Source organism: Suillus discolor (assembly GCF_016758755.1).
Source record: "Suillus discolor strain FC423 chromosome Unknown F5147scaffold_2, whole genome shotgun sequence".
Lineage (NCBI taxonomy): Eukaryota > Fungi > Basidiomycota > Agaricomycetes > Boletales > Suillaceae > Suillus > Suillus discolor.
In genome coordinates this window covers 600660-613883 of record NW_024541249.1, presented here as the reverse complement: position 1 = coordinate 613883, position 13224 = coordinate 600660, and the positions used below count along the sequence as shown (strand labels likewise).

At 47.0% G+C, this 13224-nt stretch overlaps 8 protein-coding genes across 8 annotated transcripts; 4 read left to right on the top strand and 4 right to left on the bottom strand.

Annotated features, from left to right (window-relative positions):
• The first annotated feature begins 7 nt into the window (after nucleotides 1-7).
• On the top strand, nucleotides 8-1218 carry F5147DRAFT_665148 (uncharacterized protein). The gene is made up of 5 exons (XM_041435075.1): nucleotides 8-99; nucleotides 155-452; nucleotides 507-767; nucleotides 823-946; nucleotides 999-1218. Exons 1-5 carry the CDS (start codon nucleotides 49-51, stop codon nucleotides 1039-1041), a joined length of 777 nt encoding a protein of 258 aa, XP_041299511.1. The 5' UTR covers nucleotides 8-48; the 3' UTR covers nucleotides 1042-1218.
• Nucleotides 1196-3212, bottom strand: F5147DRAFT_665145 (UDP-3-O-glucosamine N-acyltransferase). The gene is made up of 7 exons (XM_041435074.1): nucleotides 3069-3212; nucleotides 2905-3023; nucleotides 2374-2845; nucleotides 2059-2326; nucleotides 1853-2001; nucleotides 1701-1804; nucleotides 1196-1644 (listed from the first exon to the last, which is right to left on the bottom strand). The coding sequence occupies exons 1-7, from the start codon at nucleotides 3146-3148 to the stop codon at nucleotides 1517-1519; spliced, it is 1320 nt and encodes a 439-aa protein (XP_041299510.1). The 5' UTR covers nucleotides 3149-3212; the 3' UTR covers nucleotides 1196-1516.
• Nucleotides 3213-3314: 102 nt separating this feature from the next.
• Nucleotides 3315-4312, top strand: F5147DRAFT_564159 (kinase-like domain-containing protein; the record flags this gene model as incomplete). Its single annotated transcript, XM_041430713.1, has 2 exons — nucleotides 3315-4079; nucleotides 4139-4312. 2 exons carry the CDS (start codon nucleotides 3315-3317, stop codon nucleotides 4310-4312), a joined length of 939 nt encoding a protein of 312 aa, XP_041299509.1.
• Nucleotides 4313-4803: 491 nt separating this feature from the next.
• F5147DRAFT_120356 (uncharacterized protein) lies at nucleotides 4804-6045 on the top strand. Its single transcript, XM_041428123.1, has 3 exons — nucleotides 4804-5066; nucleotides 5114-5918; nucleotides 5969-6045. Exons 1-2 carry the CDS (start codon nucleotides 4920-4922, stop codon nucleotides 5660-5662), a joined length of 696 nt encoding a protein of 231 aa, XP_041299508.1. The 5' UTR covers nucleotides 4804-4919; the 3' UTR covers nucleotides 5663-5918; nucleotides 5969-6045.
• Nucleotides 5770-6578, bottom strand: F5147DRAFT_564305 (adenylylsulfate kinase; the record flags this gene model as incomplete). The annotated part of the gene is made up of 5 exons (XM_041430718.1): nucleotides 5770-5903; nucleotides 5960-6164; nucleotides 6217-6366; nucleotides 6414-6499; nucleotides 6551-6578. 5 exons carry the CDS (start codon nucleotides 6576-6578, stop codon nucleotides 5770-5772), a joined length of 603 nt encoding a protein of 200 aa, XP_041299507.1.
• Nucleotides 6579-6763: 185 nt separating this feature from the next.
• F5147DRAFT_665136 (chaperonin Cpn60/TCP-1 family) lies at nucleotides 6764-9019 on the bottom strand. Its single transcript, XM_041435073.1, has 11 exons — nucleotides 8948-9019; nucleotides 8494-8891; nucleotides 8293-8419; nucleotides 8170-8245; nucleotides 8038-8115; nucleotides 7894-7982; nucleotides 7585-7842; nucleotides 7170-7536; nucleotides 7147-7148; nucleotides 7011-7114; nucleotides 6764-6955 (listed from the first exon to the last, which is right to left on the bottom strand). Exons 1-11 carry the CDS (start codon nucleotides 8972-8974, stop codon nucleotides 6907-6909), a joined length of 1575 nt encoding a protein of 524 aa, XP_041299506.1. The 5' UTR covers nucleotides 8975-9019; the 3' UTR covers nucleotides 6764-6906.
• A 39-nt stretch (nucleotides 9020-9058) lies between these two features.
• F5147DRAFT_665134 (uncharacterized protein) lies at nucleotides 9059-10321 on the bottom strand. The gene is given in 4 exon segments (XM_041435072.1): nucleotides 9059-9451; nucleotides 9504-9719; nucleotides 9739-10143; nucleotides 10212-10321. The coding sequence occupies 4 exon segments, from the start codon at nucleotides 10284-10286 to the stop codon at nucleotides 9215-9217; spliced, it is 933 nt and encodes a 310-aa protein (XP_041299505.1). The 5' UTR covers nucleotides 10287-10321; the 3' UTR covers nucleotides 9059-9214.
• Nucleotides 10322-10499: 178 nt separating this feature from the next.
• Nucleotides 10500-12862, top strand: F5147DRAFT_665132 (P-loop containing nucleoside triphosphate hydrolase protein). Its single transcript, XM_041435071.1, has 10 exons — nucleotides 10500-10580; nucleotides 10642-10648; nucleotides 10701-11141; nucleotides 11194-11334; nucleotides 11386-11437; nucleotides 11488-11526; nucleotides 11572-11636; nucleotides 11682-12264; nucleotides 12312-12559; nucleotides 12619-12862. Exons 1-10 carry the CDS (start codon nucleotides 10571-10573, stop codon nucleotides 12779-12781), a joined length of 1749 nt encoding a protein of 582 aa, XP_041299504.1. The 5' UTR covers nucleotides 10500-10570; the 3' UTR covers nucleotides 12782-12862.
• Nucleotides 12863-13224: the final 362 nt, after the last annotated feature.

Genomic DNA, 13224 nt, shown 5'->3' with positions numbered 1-13224 from the left:
TTCACATTGAACGTTCTAGTCTCTGAACCAAACCTCGAATCTCGTAATATGTCCTACGCCTCTGTTGCTGCTCACGATGCTCCTCCTTCGTCTGAGCAGGTATGTACTTGCGAAAATTGGAATACTACTGGGTCGTGCTCACTATGCCCCTCAGCCTCGTCCGGATCCTGCGCTCCTCACGACCGAACGCTCCTCTGCAAGTAATGTTATTGACGACACTTCTAAAGTAAATGTCGTTTCAAGCGATTTTAAAGAGAACCCTGCGACATACACCTCCAAAAAATATGTTCCAGAAGACATTGATGATGATCTTGTCGACCCAGGCAGGAAAGCGGTGACAGGTAAAGGTCATAAGCGCCTTCAGGAGGCCCAAGCGGAAGGTATTTATTTGTGGGAGGTCACAAAGCACTATTTGTTTCGTCCAGGCGTTGCTGGTGGTCTCATTGGCTTAGGTACGGTCCGATTTCCTTCAATCTCTTGTATTGACTGACAATGTTATCCCAAAGTGAATATCGGCCTTCTATCTCGTGTGGGCTACGGATTCTACACGAAACCCAGTCTTCGTCAGAATTTCACTGCCATCAGCTCGGCAGCGGCAGGAGCACTGCTATTGATCGGGACTGAAGGTTACGCAGTACAGAAGTATCGACAAACCCCTATCGGCCGCCAGGAAGAACGACGCGCGCGTGAGGAGGGCACCCTCATCTACAAGCAGCTTCGAGAACACGTTTTTCGTCCGGGTGTCTTGGGCGGTTTGGTCGGACTAGGTCAGCGAAAAACCATTTGCCAATTTCTTGAAATGTTCATCCCCCCTTTTATTAGTAAACACAACAATCCTTGGAGCAGTGGGGTATTACAGCTATGCAAACTGGCACAAACCTAAGTGGAACCGGGATGTCGTCACCGCTGTTGCATTTGGCCTGCTCACGCTTTGGGGTGGCGAAGGGTGAGTAAGATGGTACTGCTCTGCGTCTGCTGATGCTAAGATTCGCTTGCAGATATCTTGCAGAGCGCTATCGTGCAGAACGGCGGAGACAGTGATGTCAGTAGGCTGTATTTGGAAGAACACTTGTACACTATGTCAGCTTACTTCGATGACGAATTTTTTTACTGAGCGCCAAGTGTGTTGCCAGACTAGACAAGTCACTTGAAGAGATTTTCTATACATCGCTCTCACAATTTACCACTGAGTGTATGTTAAAGAGCAAGGAATGGCACACGTAACATTTCATATCGCACGAAAAAAAAGAATTGAAAGTTCCATGGTATCAAACTTGACGGTAGGCTGGGGTGACGGCCGGTGACAAAGTAAAAGTGGTGAGTCACCACAGAACATTGGCAGAGGGAAGACAGGACACGAAGAAGCCTGCGCAAGGATCCCAATCTGCATAAGATCTTGGAAATTAGATGACAGCATGATGTTCATGTTGTCTTCTGAGTGAACGGTGTACTTCTGTCTTGCGTTGTCTATGCACTGTATACAAGCCTTCCACAGAAAGTACGTGATTCTAGCTGGTTAGGCTTCGTCTTCATCTTCGTCTTCGTCGCTTTCTTCCTCTCCTATACTGTCTTCATCATCGTCTTCGCTGTCTTCCGGCTGCGCGGCCCAGTCTGAAATGTCAAGCTTTTCATGTCGCACTGATTCTGTCAAGAATGATTAGTTGTGCTGCTGAAGTAAGCGAGCAGGATAGTTGGCTCACCATTATCTTTTACTTCGTACCCAGCCTGGGTAACGCATTTTACCAACTCCGCTTTCGTTCCTACAGTAGTACTGTTGCCCAAGATGCATGCATCCAGCTTTGCCCTGGAGTAGGGTATGTCATTGTCAGATAATAAATTGAAGATTACACACCCATCAGAAATCACACAATGATCCATGAGAACGCATCCCACAATCTTCACCATCTTTCCGATAACACAATGTTTTCCTATTGTAGAATTTTTAATGGTTGACTTCTCTTCGACACGTGTGAAGTCTCCGATGGAGGTGTCAGCTACGAACTGATGTATCTCATTTTCAGTGATAATCAATCTGATTAGGACAAGAAGAAGACAAACATGACGATTTGCTTCGAGGTACGCTGGTAGATTGTTGACGCGAATAGCGAACCCGTCATCCGCTCGATGAATTATGATTCCTATTCGAATGCTCGTAGCATATTTTTCCTGCTTAGTCGATTGGTATTGCAATTTGCATAACCAAGGAAAGAAGTCGTCTCTGAGAGAGTCAAACCGAGTCTTCCGGGCCAACAAGTCGAGCACAGCACGTTTACAAACGTAAACATGCGAGTCTAGCAGCATCGAAGACAACTTTGCCTGTGGATATCTAAAGAATTGAGTCACCACACACAACTGCGGAACGATATAAATCACCTTGAGAGTAAGGTCATGCGCAACTCCAGTTCGTGCCTGTTTTTATCAGTTTCATAAGGACTATCTACATATAACAGGGTGCCACTGAGATGATCCCATACGATCGGAGTTGGTTTTGCTGGAGAACCCCAACCCCACTCGTCTTGAGTGGCTTGCTTGTCTGATTTGTGTTCATACCAACACGAAGTCACAATGGAACCATCCGACATCGTGTCCGTGCGGAACTTGTTGAGCAGCTTTGATAAAGGTAGGGAAGGTGGCGGTATGAAGTCGCAAGGGATGAGAATGAAATCTTCCTTGATGCGGTTGGCGAAATGGCGAAGTACGGAGCACGTCCCTGCACTTAGTTCCTGTGATTCATCGAAAGTCTGGAGGTCAATGTGAACGGAAGAGAAGGATGCAGACGAAGACTGTGAGTGGATATAATGTGATATTGCAGAGCGGTGTGATGAAGGACAGATCAAAAGGACATCTGATACTTGATAAGCACATCCTTGATCCAAACAAGTTGTATGAAGTTATCAAGTCCACCTTTGATACCAGACTGCTCGACCCATGACAAGGGATAGTCGAGCATAGGTTTATTTGAAATCGGGAGCAACGCCTTTGGACAGGGCTCATCACCATGTTCACCAGTCAAAGGAAGCAGTCTACAAATTAATGATGATATAGTCAATCCGAGTGTCAGGACTTACTCGTTCCCAAATCCCGCTAGGATGACTGCTACGAATTCACGAGTGACTACTTCAACTGGAGTAACGTCAAAGTTCATCATCGCGCGCAGGGATAGTTTCTGACTTGGATTTTATCGATTCATTATGATCAGAGTCATACCCTCCTACTGTGACATCGTGACAGTCACGTACAATTGCGTTAACGGGACTTTGTGTAGCTTCATCGATAATCTCCAGGACGCCTCTGTCAGCACTGTGCTTGCCGCAATGGCTGCTCAGCCAACCGTACATCAACTATTCAGACGCCTGGAAACTGTAGGCAAGGGTGCCTATGGTTCCGTCCATAAAGGCGTCCATATACCCACCGGAAATATCGTGGCCTTAAAAATCATCAACTTAGACACTGCTGACGACGACGTGGAAGCCATTCAACGCGAAGTAGCTCTATTAACCCAGCTTCGCGATGCCCCCAACGTCACCAAGTATTATGGATGTTATCTTGACGGCCCGCGCGTTTGGATCGCTATGGAATTCGCCCAGGGCGGAAGTGTCCGTACTCTCATGCAGACTTCCAAGGACCGTGTTCTTGAGGAGCGGTTCATTGTACTCATCACCCGTGAGGTTGTCATTGGGCTCAATTACCTACATAAATCTGCCATCATCCATAGAGACATCAAAGCCGCTAACATCCTCATCACTGCCACCGGTAAAGTTATGATTTGCGACTTTGGTGTCTCCGCACTCTCTGCCACAACTACGAGCAAACGAAACACTCTGATGGGCACCCCGAATTGGATGGCTCCCGAAGTAGCACAACCAGTGCCAACGTACGATAGCAAAGCCGATATTTGGAGTTTGGGCATCATGATTTATGAGATGGTGAAGGGCGCACCTCCTCACTCAGATTTGAGGGATGCAATCAAGGTCATGCAGTTAATAACCAAAGTACAACCCCCTCAATTGGCCGAAGCGGATGGTAGCAAAGAAATGCGAGAGTTCGTATGGCACTGTCTCAAAGTCTCTCCAAATGAGGTGAGTTTTTGGATTTTGATGTCACCGTGATTGATAGCATAATTAATTCGAGGAACAAGCGATTTTCTGCTGATGAATTACTAAGAACGAAGTGGATGAAATCGGTGTCAAAGGCAAACGTGTCTACTTTACGGGAGCTGATACTCCGGTACGATGCTTGGATGAAAAATGGGGGTACTCGCAATAGCTTAGCAGAACCACTTGACTGGGAGAATGAGGAGAAAAGAGAGTGAGTATCATTTGTCCAGCACTCCTTACTGACTAAAGTTATTTCTTAGCTTGCAAGGCGTGGTAGATGAAGAGACAGACCTTTGGGAATTCGACACAATAAGACGTCGGACGTTTCAAGCTGCATTGAAGGAAGATTTATTACCGGACACCTTTCCAGCTGACTCGTCACCATCAGTCCCTACTATCAAGCCTTCAGCACGGTTACCTACATCATTGCGTGGCCTTTTTGATGATGAGTTTGCGCATCTTGGAATCGAAACCTTGCGGGCTCCAATGCCACCTCCACCACTACGTGATACTCCGAGCCCAACACCTCTAGCACCTCCTTCTTCATCACCATCACGTGATCGTCCGCCATTCAAACGTACATTAGCCATTGCAGACAGCACAGATGATGTTCAGATGGTCAAATACAACGATTTCGCGTTTCCTCCCAGGACAGGTTCTCGAGCTAAATCGAAACTCTCCAACAATGTTCCAACTGCTATGGGCGTGGAAATGAAAGAGGAAAACACACCTCCAGAGGAGAAGGCTGAAGGTATATACGTTGTAATTGACATCAACTGTTGACGAATTATCCTTTTTGAAACACAAGCTTCTGTTACCGTCATGGAGGCTACTCCGACCTCTCCTCTTTTGCCACCTGTTAGGCCTTTTGCGGCCCGAGAGAGGAGCGGTAGCTCGTCAAGCAAAGGCAGCGATGGTGGCAGCTCTGCAGCAAGTTTAATTCTGCCAGGACTCAAAGACGCAGTGAAGGTAGCAACGACAGCATATTATCTAACTGTTCGCTCATGTCGTTCTAGGTGCCTACCATTACGTCGGAGCACCAGTTGGGTCTAACAGATTTGCTCCCGCCTTCGCCCATGGCCCTTATCCACAATAAAAGCTCTTATATACATTCTCCTAGCGGACTTGGATCACCCGCGACGACAAGTGAAAAGAGCGCCGCCAGTCTTGGCTCCCTTCCTGCCGCGAATGCTTCCAGCGCTTCCCTTACACTTGCACGAAGCTATTCTCCCTCCGGGCCTTCTAACCTTTCTCACTCTGCCTCATTATCTCACTCTGGTCTATCAGCACAATTGTCGACTGTCGGGCCTCAAGTATTGCCACTGGATCTCTGTAATATCATGAGCCATGACGCCACGAATGTGCAGTTAGTACGGTCTGTCAATGATTTAACAAAATGGCTGTCTATAATCGAAGTTGGTTTTACAACGATGCTCGAACAAGCCGCAGGGGACTCTATAGCGGAAGAGCAGGAAGAAGGTGCTATTGAAAGAGATTCTTTTACGCAAGACATGGACGCATGGAAATGGGATTCTGTAACTGATATCGTCCTAGAGTCCAGCTAGTTTTCAGAATTTGATCATCTAGATATCCTCAAATTATAGCCAGTAATAAGTAGGTATACACGGACTATACGGACTTGGTATGGATGCCTTTTTGCTATCCTTGGTAACTACGAAATATAATTATGCTTGGTGAGGTATTCAATGATGACCTCGACTGCTTTAGTTACACCACATTCGTCTGTCTTGATGTGTATATCAGGTTTCTCGGGAGCTTCGTACGGTGCAGATATGCCAGTGAAGTCTATATATAAATTTTGTAAGTGCCTTCGTCTAACAGAGATGGATGTCGTGACTTACCCTTTATTGTTCCTGCACGAGCTGCTTTATAGAGCCCTTTCGGATCACGCTGTTCAACTACACTGAGAGGGGCATCAACAAACACTTCAATGAACCCGAGGCCTCCTTTCTCATGAAGTTCGCGGGCTACTTGTCGATCTGTTCTGTAGGGCGATATAAAAGCTGTGATCGCGATGCAAGCAGAATCCGCGAATAGTTTGGAGACCTTCAAAGAAAGGTAAGGACGTGCTCATAGTCCTGGACTCCTGATGTAGTACCTCGCCTATGCGCCTGATATTTTCTACCCGAGACTTCTCATCGAAACCAAGGTCCTTATTGAGCCCTAAGCGAACGTTGTCTCCATCTAACCGATAGGTGAATTTGTGTAGGTGGAGTAGATGTTGCTCGAGAGCACATGCTATCGTCGACTGCGAAGGAATCAGAGCACCAGTTGTAAGATGAGACAGTAGCAGACCTTCCCACTAGCACTGAGTCCAGTCAGCCAAATAGTGACGCCCGTCTGTTGAAGCAAGTCAACGCGTTCTTGGGCATCAACGGATCCTATAAACCTTAGTATTTTACTTATGGATAAAAGGCGTTCCAAGAACACACCTGGATGGAAAGTAATGTTCGTTGACATATCAGTACTATTGGAGGAATAAGTAGAATAGCTTCAGTGACTCACTGTGTTATATCCAGCTCTCCGTGACCGGACTCCCGATTCCCCATGTATAAATGACTGATGTCGCAATCTAGGCTCAGTATGACGGCATGACTGAGTGATATATATAGTACTAGGGTCGCTGACTATTCAAATATTCATGTGGCAGCAGTTCATTGGGAAGATTGTTTCTACAGGTATAGCTGCGCTGCATCATATTCACAACAACTTGGAAAAGGGTTTCTTGAAGTATACTAAGGTATTGCTGCTAGAGTTATCAAATGTGATACTAATAATATCACTCTACTCATACTGCTTCACGCCTCCGAGGCGATGCACGTAGAATATCATCCACCCTGTTGACATTCAAAGTTAAATAACAGATCATGGTCCGGATAGTACATTACATACCTTATTATCATCTCTGCTGCCTCGCTTGCGCTGAGCACAACCTGCCGCTTCAGCTTATAGCTCTCCGTAACACCTAATTGTCTCATCGAGCCAATGGTGCCCTGGATTCATATCTGAAGATCCTATTAAGTTCGAAATCCACGCCTGAAAAGTACACGATCATACCGAGCCCGGCATCTGACTGTCCCTCATAATGTGCGGCTCTCAGCCTGGCAACGAGATCGCTCGAATCATAGCCAGCATTGTCCGCGAGGATAGTCGGTATTTGCCTCAGAGCACGGCTGAATGCCTCGGCAGCTATTGCCTTCTTGCCCTTGACCTTCCGCGCGGCCTCCTCCACAGCGCAACTCATTAACATCTCGGAACATCCACCGCCCAAGACAATGCGGGTCTCTTTGACTGTTTGCGATAAGACAGAAAGTGCATCATGTAACGAGCGCTCGGCCTCGTCAACCATCTGATTGGTTGAACCACGAAGCACAACAGTGCAAGCTTCGCCCGCAGCAACACCAGAGAATTTTATAAGCTGCAAATCCTGATCAGCTCAAATCATCAATGAGATAATGACGCCAACCTTATCCTCGCCGATGATGATTTCCTCGATCAAATCGCACTTCCCAAGCTTCACAAGATCTGGTTTTTCGAACGTGCTTGCGATTTCACCACCAGTGACGAGTGATAGCCGCTCAACACCCTCAAAATCGGCGTGCTCAATCACCATGATACCTTTCTCTGCCAAGAGAGACTCGGGGTAATTGTAGATGAGCTGTCGATTGACAAAGCAATTAATACCATGTGCGGCGATCGCGTCGACTTTAGCTTTCATTTTTTCCTATAATGCGTCATTAGGAAAATTGAAAAGGCCATAAAAGTGTGTTTGTACCCGTTCAGCCCGTTCAAGCTCAGCAAGTTTTCCGGTGGAGTCAACTTTTACTCTGGCTCCAAAGATCTTGATCTTATCAGTATCCATTGCTTTTGAGGAACTAGGCTTCAGTTCCAGATCAATGCGAGTTGAACCCACACATACAAGTATTGGAAATTAGAATTTTTGCGTTCTCCATCCGTTTAGGGGAGTTCACAGCAATGGTTTTGTCGAGAATGAAACCTGTATGAGTTACGGTCGTGAGATGAGTAAGATTCATTGCGTCTTTCGGCAGACCTTCGTCAAGGTATGAGTCTGTGAGTTTGCCTCCGACCTTTTTGATGACCTGGATGTGCTCCAGATCTGTTGACCCCTAGAAGACAGTCAGAGCTAGTGTCATATACAGCGTTTACAATATACCTTTAATCGAAGCACAGCATCTACAGCTAGGTTTGCAAAGTAATCTTTTTCTTGTGATAAGACTTTTGATGACAAGGTCGTGCGGGCGATGTTGAAAAGATCCTGGCGGAACTGAGCAACATCGGAGCTATTTGAGGGAGCAAACCAAGTCGTACGCGTAAGCAATCCGAGGGCAACACCAAAAAAAACGCGAAAACATACGCGTGATCGACCGCTGCGTTCTCCAGTGCCGCAAGCGCAGCAATGCTTGCGACCCGGTATCCCTCCACAATCGTCTGAGGATGTATTTTGATTGCAATCAACTTCTCTGCTTCCCTCAGCAGCTCTGCTGCTAGCACACACACGCTCGTTGTTCCATCTCCGACTTCGTCGTCTTGGACTTTTGAGATGTTGACGAGGATCTTGGCGGCTGCGTTGTCGAGCTGGATGGACTTCAGGATCGTTGCACCGTCATTGGTCACCTGAATATCTCCTGAGGATGCCGACTGCAGAATCTTATTCATGCCTTTTGGCCCAAGCGTTGATTTCACGAGGTCGCCGAGAGCGAGGGCGCCGACGAAAGAAGATAGACGAGCATTTTCAGCTTTCTCCTCTGTTGCCTGCAGAACATTAGATATCACACGATGTGCAAAAGCATCAAGCTGCCAGAGCCTACCTGTTGACCGAAAATATGCATGGACATGGCTACAGTTTTGGAGATTGCGGTATAAGATCACAGTCAATCGTGCTCCACCAGATTACAATCATGATTTCTAATTGTCCCCGATGCGAACAACACCCCTGTCCAGTGATCATTTTCTACATTCCACATGTACTGGTGCAGAGATCATATACATCCTCGGTATTTACACAGTACTCCAAAGTCCCATGTCAACTATGTAACGTTGCCGAGTTCCCTGGTACTGCTGTTACGGTATGTTAATTAAGTAGATGGAATCACAGACTTTGCTGCAGTCCCACACAACCAGATGACAGACTTCTTGATGGCTTCCGTTACCTCTTCTGTGCTCAGAGGTTGATCAACAGGTGGACAATGCAGGAAAATGACTTTAGTGGTCGATTTATCAGCCTTCCCGCTTGCTCGTTTACTCTCGGCTAGTGAGCAGTAATATATGAAGTCGCAAAGATAGTGTCCTGCATCCAGGGACGAATATATTTGCTTCCCAAACCATGTCAATATTCCTGACAAGATACAAGCAGATCACTCTCACCTCGACACCCGACTTTTTGAGGTGATGCACGAGCTTCTCGACATCAATTTCTGTGAAAATCTCCTCGGAGAAGGACTCGTATCCCTTTCCAAATCCACGCTTAGGTGGTTCTGTACCATCAACAGGTGGTTCAATGAGGTATTCACTTAAGCGTGCTCTTTCCATCCTCTCCATCTCCGAAGGTTCTGATTGACCGCGATTGGAATTAGAGGTTTCCTCACGCGTCACGCGCTACGATCGGCGCATGGCTACCAGTGGCATCCTTCATGTTGTAGCCAAACTTATGTCCAACCCTCTCCATTCGCAGTGGTCCTCTCCCAGCGACACCTACGTGAAAGATGAGATCGAATCCATCTGCTGGCAATATGATGTCTGGGAGGTCAGGATCTGCAGAAGGAGGAAGAACAGGTGGTCGCGCGTGCAGTCCGGGTACAATGGCAAGAACATCCTCGTATGTTACGGGGACTTGAAGAGTAGATAGATAAATCTCGCGTGTTTCCTGGGTAAAGCTATTTGCTTCGGCCATAGGGTTTTGATCATCAAATATAACGGTTTCATCAAGCGAATCGATGGTCAAAATGGTGTTGTGAAGTGGCTTGACGGCCAGCCATGATGGATTGACCGCATAGCGAGAGAACGGCTAGGTTCGCTGACAGTTAGGCGCGCGTTTGAAAGGGTGAGAGCAAGTAAGGCTCCAAGGCAACTCACACCAAAGCCAGTTATGAGAACATGATAAGGTCGCACTTCTGATGCAGGAATACCGTTGGCATCGATGGCTGGCATCGTTAGCTTGAGATATGCAAATCAACCAACAAGAATGAGTTGCATAATAGCCCATGATCTAGAACAAATATTGCAATGCCTCGCGCGAGAGCTGGGACCCGGGACACCGTTGATAAACAATAAACGGCTGACTACATGTTACATAAACAGACCTATTACTAACACGCACTTGACAAAATCTTGTTATTCAGCTTCAATATTTTCGTACGTGTAGGACTCTGTCAAAATTTTGATTAGCGTATCAAAGCTGATAGATTTGACTTACCCCTGCTCTGAACGATCACATGCCTTCAGGTACGCCACCGTATTTGACATCCCCTGTGCTCACACCGACGACCAAGGCTTCCGTCTTCAGTATCTTGGTCAGTCATTTGATTTACCCTAAGCATCATACTACTGACACTTTATTGCAAGTCCAATATGTCTGCAGCCTGTTCTGGAGGAGAACATCAATAAACATCTGGACAGCGGCTGTAGTATTCATGTGGCACCTCAAGGAGAACCCTCATCTCGGCCCAAAAACACGGCACTTAAGAAGTTGGCACCGATATTCAGCCAGACTCGTGACAAGCACACCAGCACTCTAGCTGACGACCCTTTAGTACCTCCATCGATGACCCAAGACACGCCCACAACTTCCAAGAAACGAAAGTTTCAAGTGTCATCAGTGTCGAGCAAACGCTTCAAGGACACGCCCTCTAACTTCAAGTCTTCCGTGCCTCTTGCGGAAAGGCTTCGCCCAAAATGCCTGGATGAATTTTTCGGGCAGAAGCACTTAACTGGCCCTGAGTCTCTTCTGATGAGTATGTTGGACAGTGGTATTATTGGTAGTCTTATATTATGGGGACCACCTGGGTGAAGGAATCCAACTATGTCATCATTGAATTTATTATTGACACGCCTCGAGCTGTGGGAAGACCACTTTGGCAAGATTATTGGCACGGCACGTGGACTGCAATTTCAGGGAGCTAAGCGCTACTTCTTCTGGTACGAACGATGTTCGCACAGTGCTCGAAGAGGCTAAAGCAACTCTTTCATTGACTGGAAGGTAAGGCAGAACTTCCCTCGCATTTTACTTCGTTGACTTGGCTTATCCCAGAAAAACAATACTGTTTCTGGACGAGGTCCATCGATTCAATAAGGCACAACAGGTACTATTCTTCTGAATACATTCGCTGATGATTCTGAAGCGAATAAATAGGATGTCTTCCTTCCATGTATTGAGCAAGGCCAAATACAAGTATGTAATACAATGAAGACTTCTTGACTATTAACAAAATGGAAGATGATCGGAGCGACAACCGAGAACCCGTCATTCAGGCTGACAGGCGCCTTGCTGAGTCGTTGCAGGTGAGTAAAGATGTTATGTTTCATTTCAAGCACCAACTTTTGCAGAGTGTTAGTACTTGAGCGTTTAACAGATGATGATATCCGAGGTATTATCTCCAGTGCTGTAGAGCGAGTCTTGGCATCCTCCCCTCGTGACTGTGAACAGCCAGAAACTGAAAGAGCGGCTAGCCCGCCGGTGGGTACAGAACCCATGACATCGCAAAATTCGCTGTCTCGATCTCAGTCTCAATCCTCGCAGGCGCCTATGAGTTGCAATGGTCCACCTCTGCCGTACGCTCAACTCACAGACCGTGTCATCTCTTCCATCGTATCTCTTTCTATGGGAGATGCCCGGACTGCGTTATCTTTATTAGAGCTTGTTCTGGCTTCTAAACCAGATAGAGATGAACATGCCCTTCTCGCATCATTACGCCGAAGTGTCTCTGCTTCTTACGATCGTGTAGGGGAGAGCCACTACGACATGATTTCAGCGCTTCACAAGAGCATTCGCGGTAGCCAGGGTAGTGCTGCTATGTACTGGTTAGCACGGATGCTGACAGGAGGAGAGGACCCGTTGTATATCGCGAGAAGATTGGTGGTCTGTGCAAGCGAAGATATTGGGCTGGCTGATGCGCATGCCCTTCCTTTGGTATGTCAACAAATAACTCAAGGCAGATCCCAATCGAACATTTCCAGGCAATGGCAGCTCTTCAAGCTTGCCAGGTTATCGGTATGCCCGAGTGCCGAATCAATCTAGCACACTGCGTAGGTTATTTATCAGAAGCGCCGAAATGTACTCGCGCGTACGAGGCATACAACCGAGCGGAGGTAGCGGCAAAGTTAGACCCGACAATGCCTGTACCCATGGTGGCCCGTAATGCTCCGACAGCCCTCATGAAGGAGCTTGGCTATGCAGAAGGCTATAATTATAACCCAAGTTTTCGGTGCGTCAGCACTTCGGGAATGCTCGATGAAGTATCGTTTAACTCTCCTATATCCACAGGCACCCCGTGCACAATGAGTTCCTCCCGATTGCGTTTCGCGGCGATAATTTTTTAAAGGAGGTTGGAGATCTGTCGGACAAGGTTTGGGATGAGCAGGAGTTATTGCGTTGGGAGCAAGAAGAGAATGGCGGACGGTTATGGAAAGGTCGTTCTTCTGCTTAACACCGTGATTGAACTCTGTATCGTTTGACTGTTGTCGATCCCTTCTTTGTTGCTATGCCACCGCATTGCGGGTAACATTTAGTAACTGAAAATAAGTGTCTCGGGTGAGCACGCTCAAAAGAATAACATGCCTGAACCGTCAACTCGTTCACACGTTTCATGTCCTCAGCACAACTGTCCACGCGTATGCGAGCGTGGAAACCATTTTTGAGCAGGTGCAAAGCTGCGCAAAGACGGCAAGAGAAAAGGTACTGTTACCTAAAAATTTGAAATATTGCTGGAGCATGCGGCTTGTGACATTGAATGACAAATACAATGTGCACTCACCTCGATACAACCCCGCTATGCACATGCGTCACCTCCTGAAGTGAGAATGATTTAATTGGTTCCGTGCGAGATAGCATGGTCCGGCCGCCGGTATTACCGACTCACTCACAGTGCAT

Coding starts and splice junctions, on each gene's coding strand:
- F5147DRAFT_665148 (XM_041435075.1), top strand. CDS start 49: ATGTCCTACGCCTCTGTTGCTGCTCACGATGCTCCTCCTTCGTCTGAG. Junction 100..154: donor CTCCTCCTTCGTCTGAGCAG/GTATGTACTTGC, acceptor TATGCCCCTCAG/CCTCGTCCGGATCCTGCGCT. Junction 768..822: donor GGGCGGTTTGGTCGGACTAG/GTCAGCGAAAAA, acceptor CCCTTTTATTAG/TAAACACAACAATCCTTGGA.
- F5147DRAFT_665145 (XM_041435074.1), bottom strand. CDS start 3,148: ATGATGAACTTTGACGTTACTCCAGTTGAAGTAGTCACTCGTGAATTC. Junction 3,024..3,068: donor CTAGCGGGATTTGGGAACGA/GTAAGTCCTGAC, acceptor ATTAATTTGTAG/ACTGCTTCCTTTGACTGGTG. Junction 2,327..2,373: donor CGCATGACCTTACTCTCAAG/GTGATTTATATC, acceptor TCAATTCTTTAG/ATATCCACAGGCAAAGTTGT.
- F5147DRAFT_120356 (XM_041428123.1), top strand. CDS start 4,920: ATGGAGGCTACTCCGACCTCTCCTCTTTTGCCACCTGTTAGGCCTTTT. Junction 5,067..5,113: donor GACTCAAAGACGCAGTGAAG/GTAGCAACGACA, acceptor ATGTCGTTCTAG/GTGCCTACCATTACGTCGGA.
- F5147DRAFT_665136 (XM_041435073.1), bottom strand. CDS start 8,974: ATGTCCATGCATATTTTCGGTCAACAG. Junction 8,246..8,292: donor ATGCTGTGCTTCGATTAAAG/GTATATTGTAAA, acceptor ACTGTCTTCTAG/GGGTCAACAGATCTGGAGCA. Junction 8,116..8,169: donor AGACTCATACCTTGACGAAG/GTCTGCCGAAAG, acceptor TAACTCATACAG/GTTTCATTCTCGACAAAACC.
- F5147DRAFT_665134 (XM_041435072.1), bottom strand. CDS start 10,286: ATGCCAGCCATCGATGCCAACGGTATTCCTGCATCAGAAGTGCGACCT. Junction 10,144..10,211: donor TTCTCATAACTGGCTTTGGT/GTGAGTTGCCTT, acceptor CAGCGAACCTAG/CCGTTCTCTCGCTATGCGGT. Junction 9,452..9,503: donor TCAAAAAGTCGGGTGTCGAG/GTGAGAGTGATC, acceptor TGGTTTGGGAAG/CAAATATATTCGTCCCTGGA.
- F5147DRAFT_665132 (XM_041435071.1), top strand. Junction 11,335..11,385: donor ACTCTTTCATTGACTGGAAG/GTAAGGCAGAAC, acceptor GGCTTATCCCAG/AAAAACAATACTGTTTCTGG. Junction 12,265..12,311: donor ATGCGCATGCCCTTCCTTTG/GTATGTCAACAA, acceptor GAACATTTCCAG/GCAATGGCAGCTCTTCAAGC.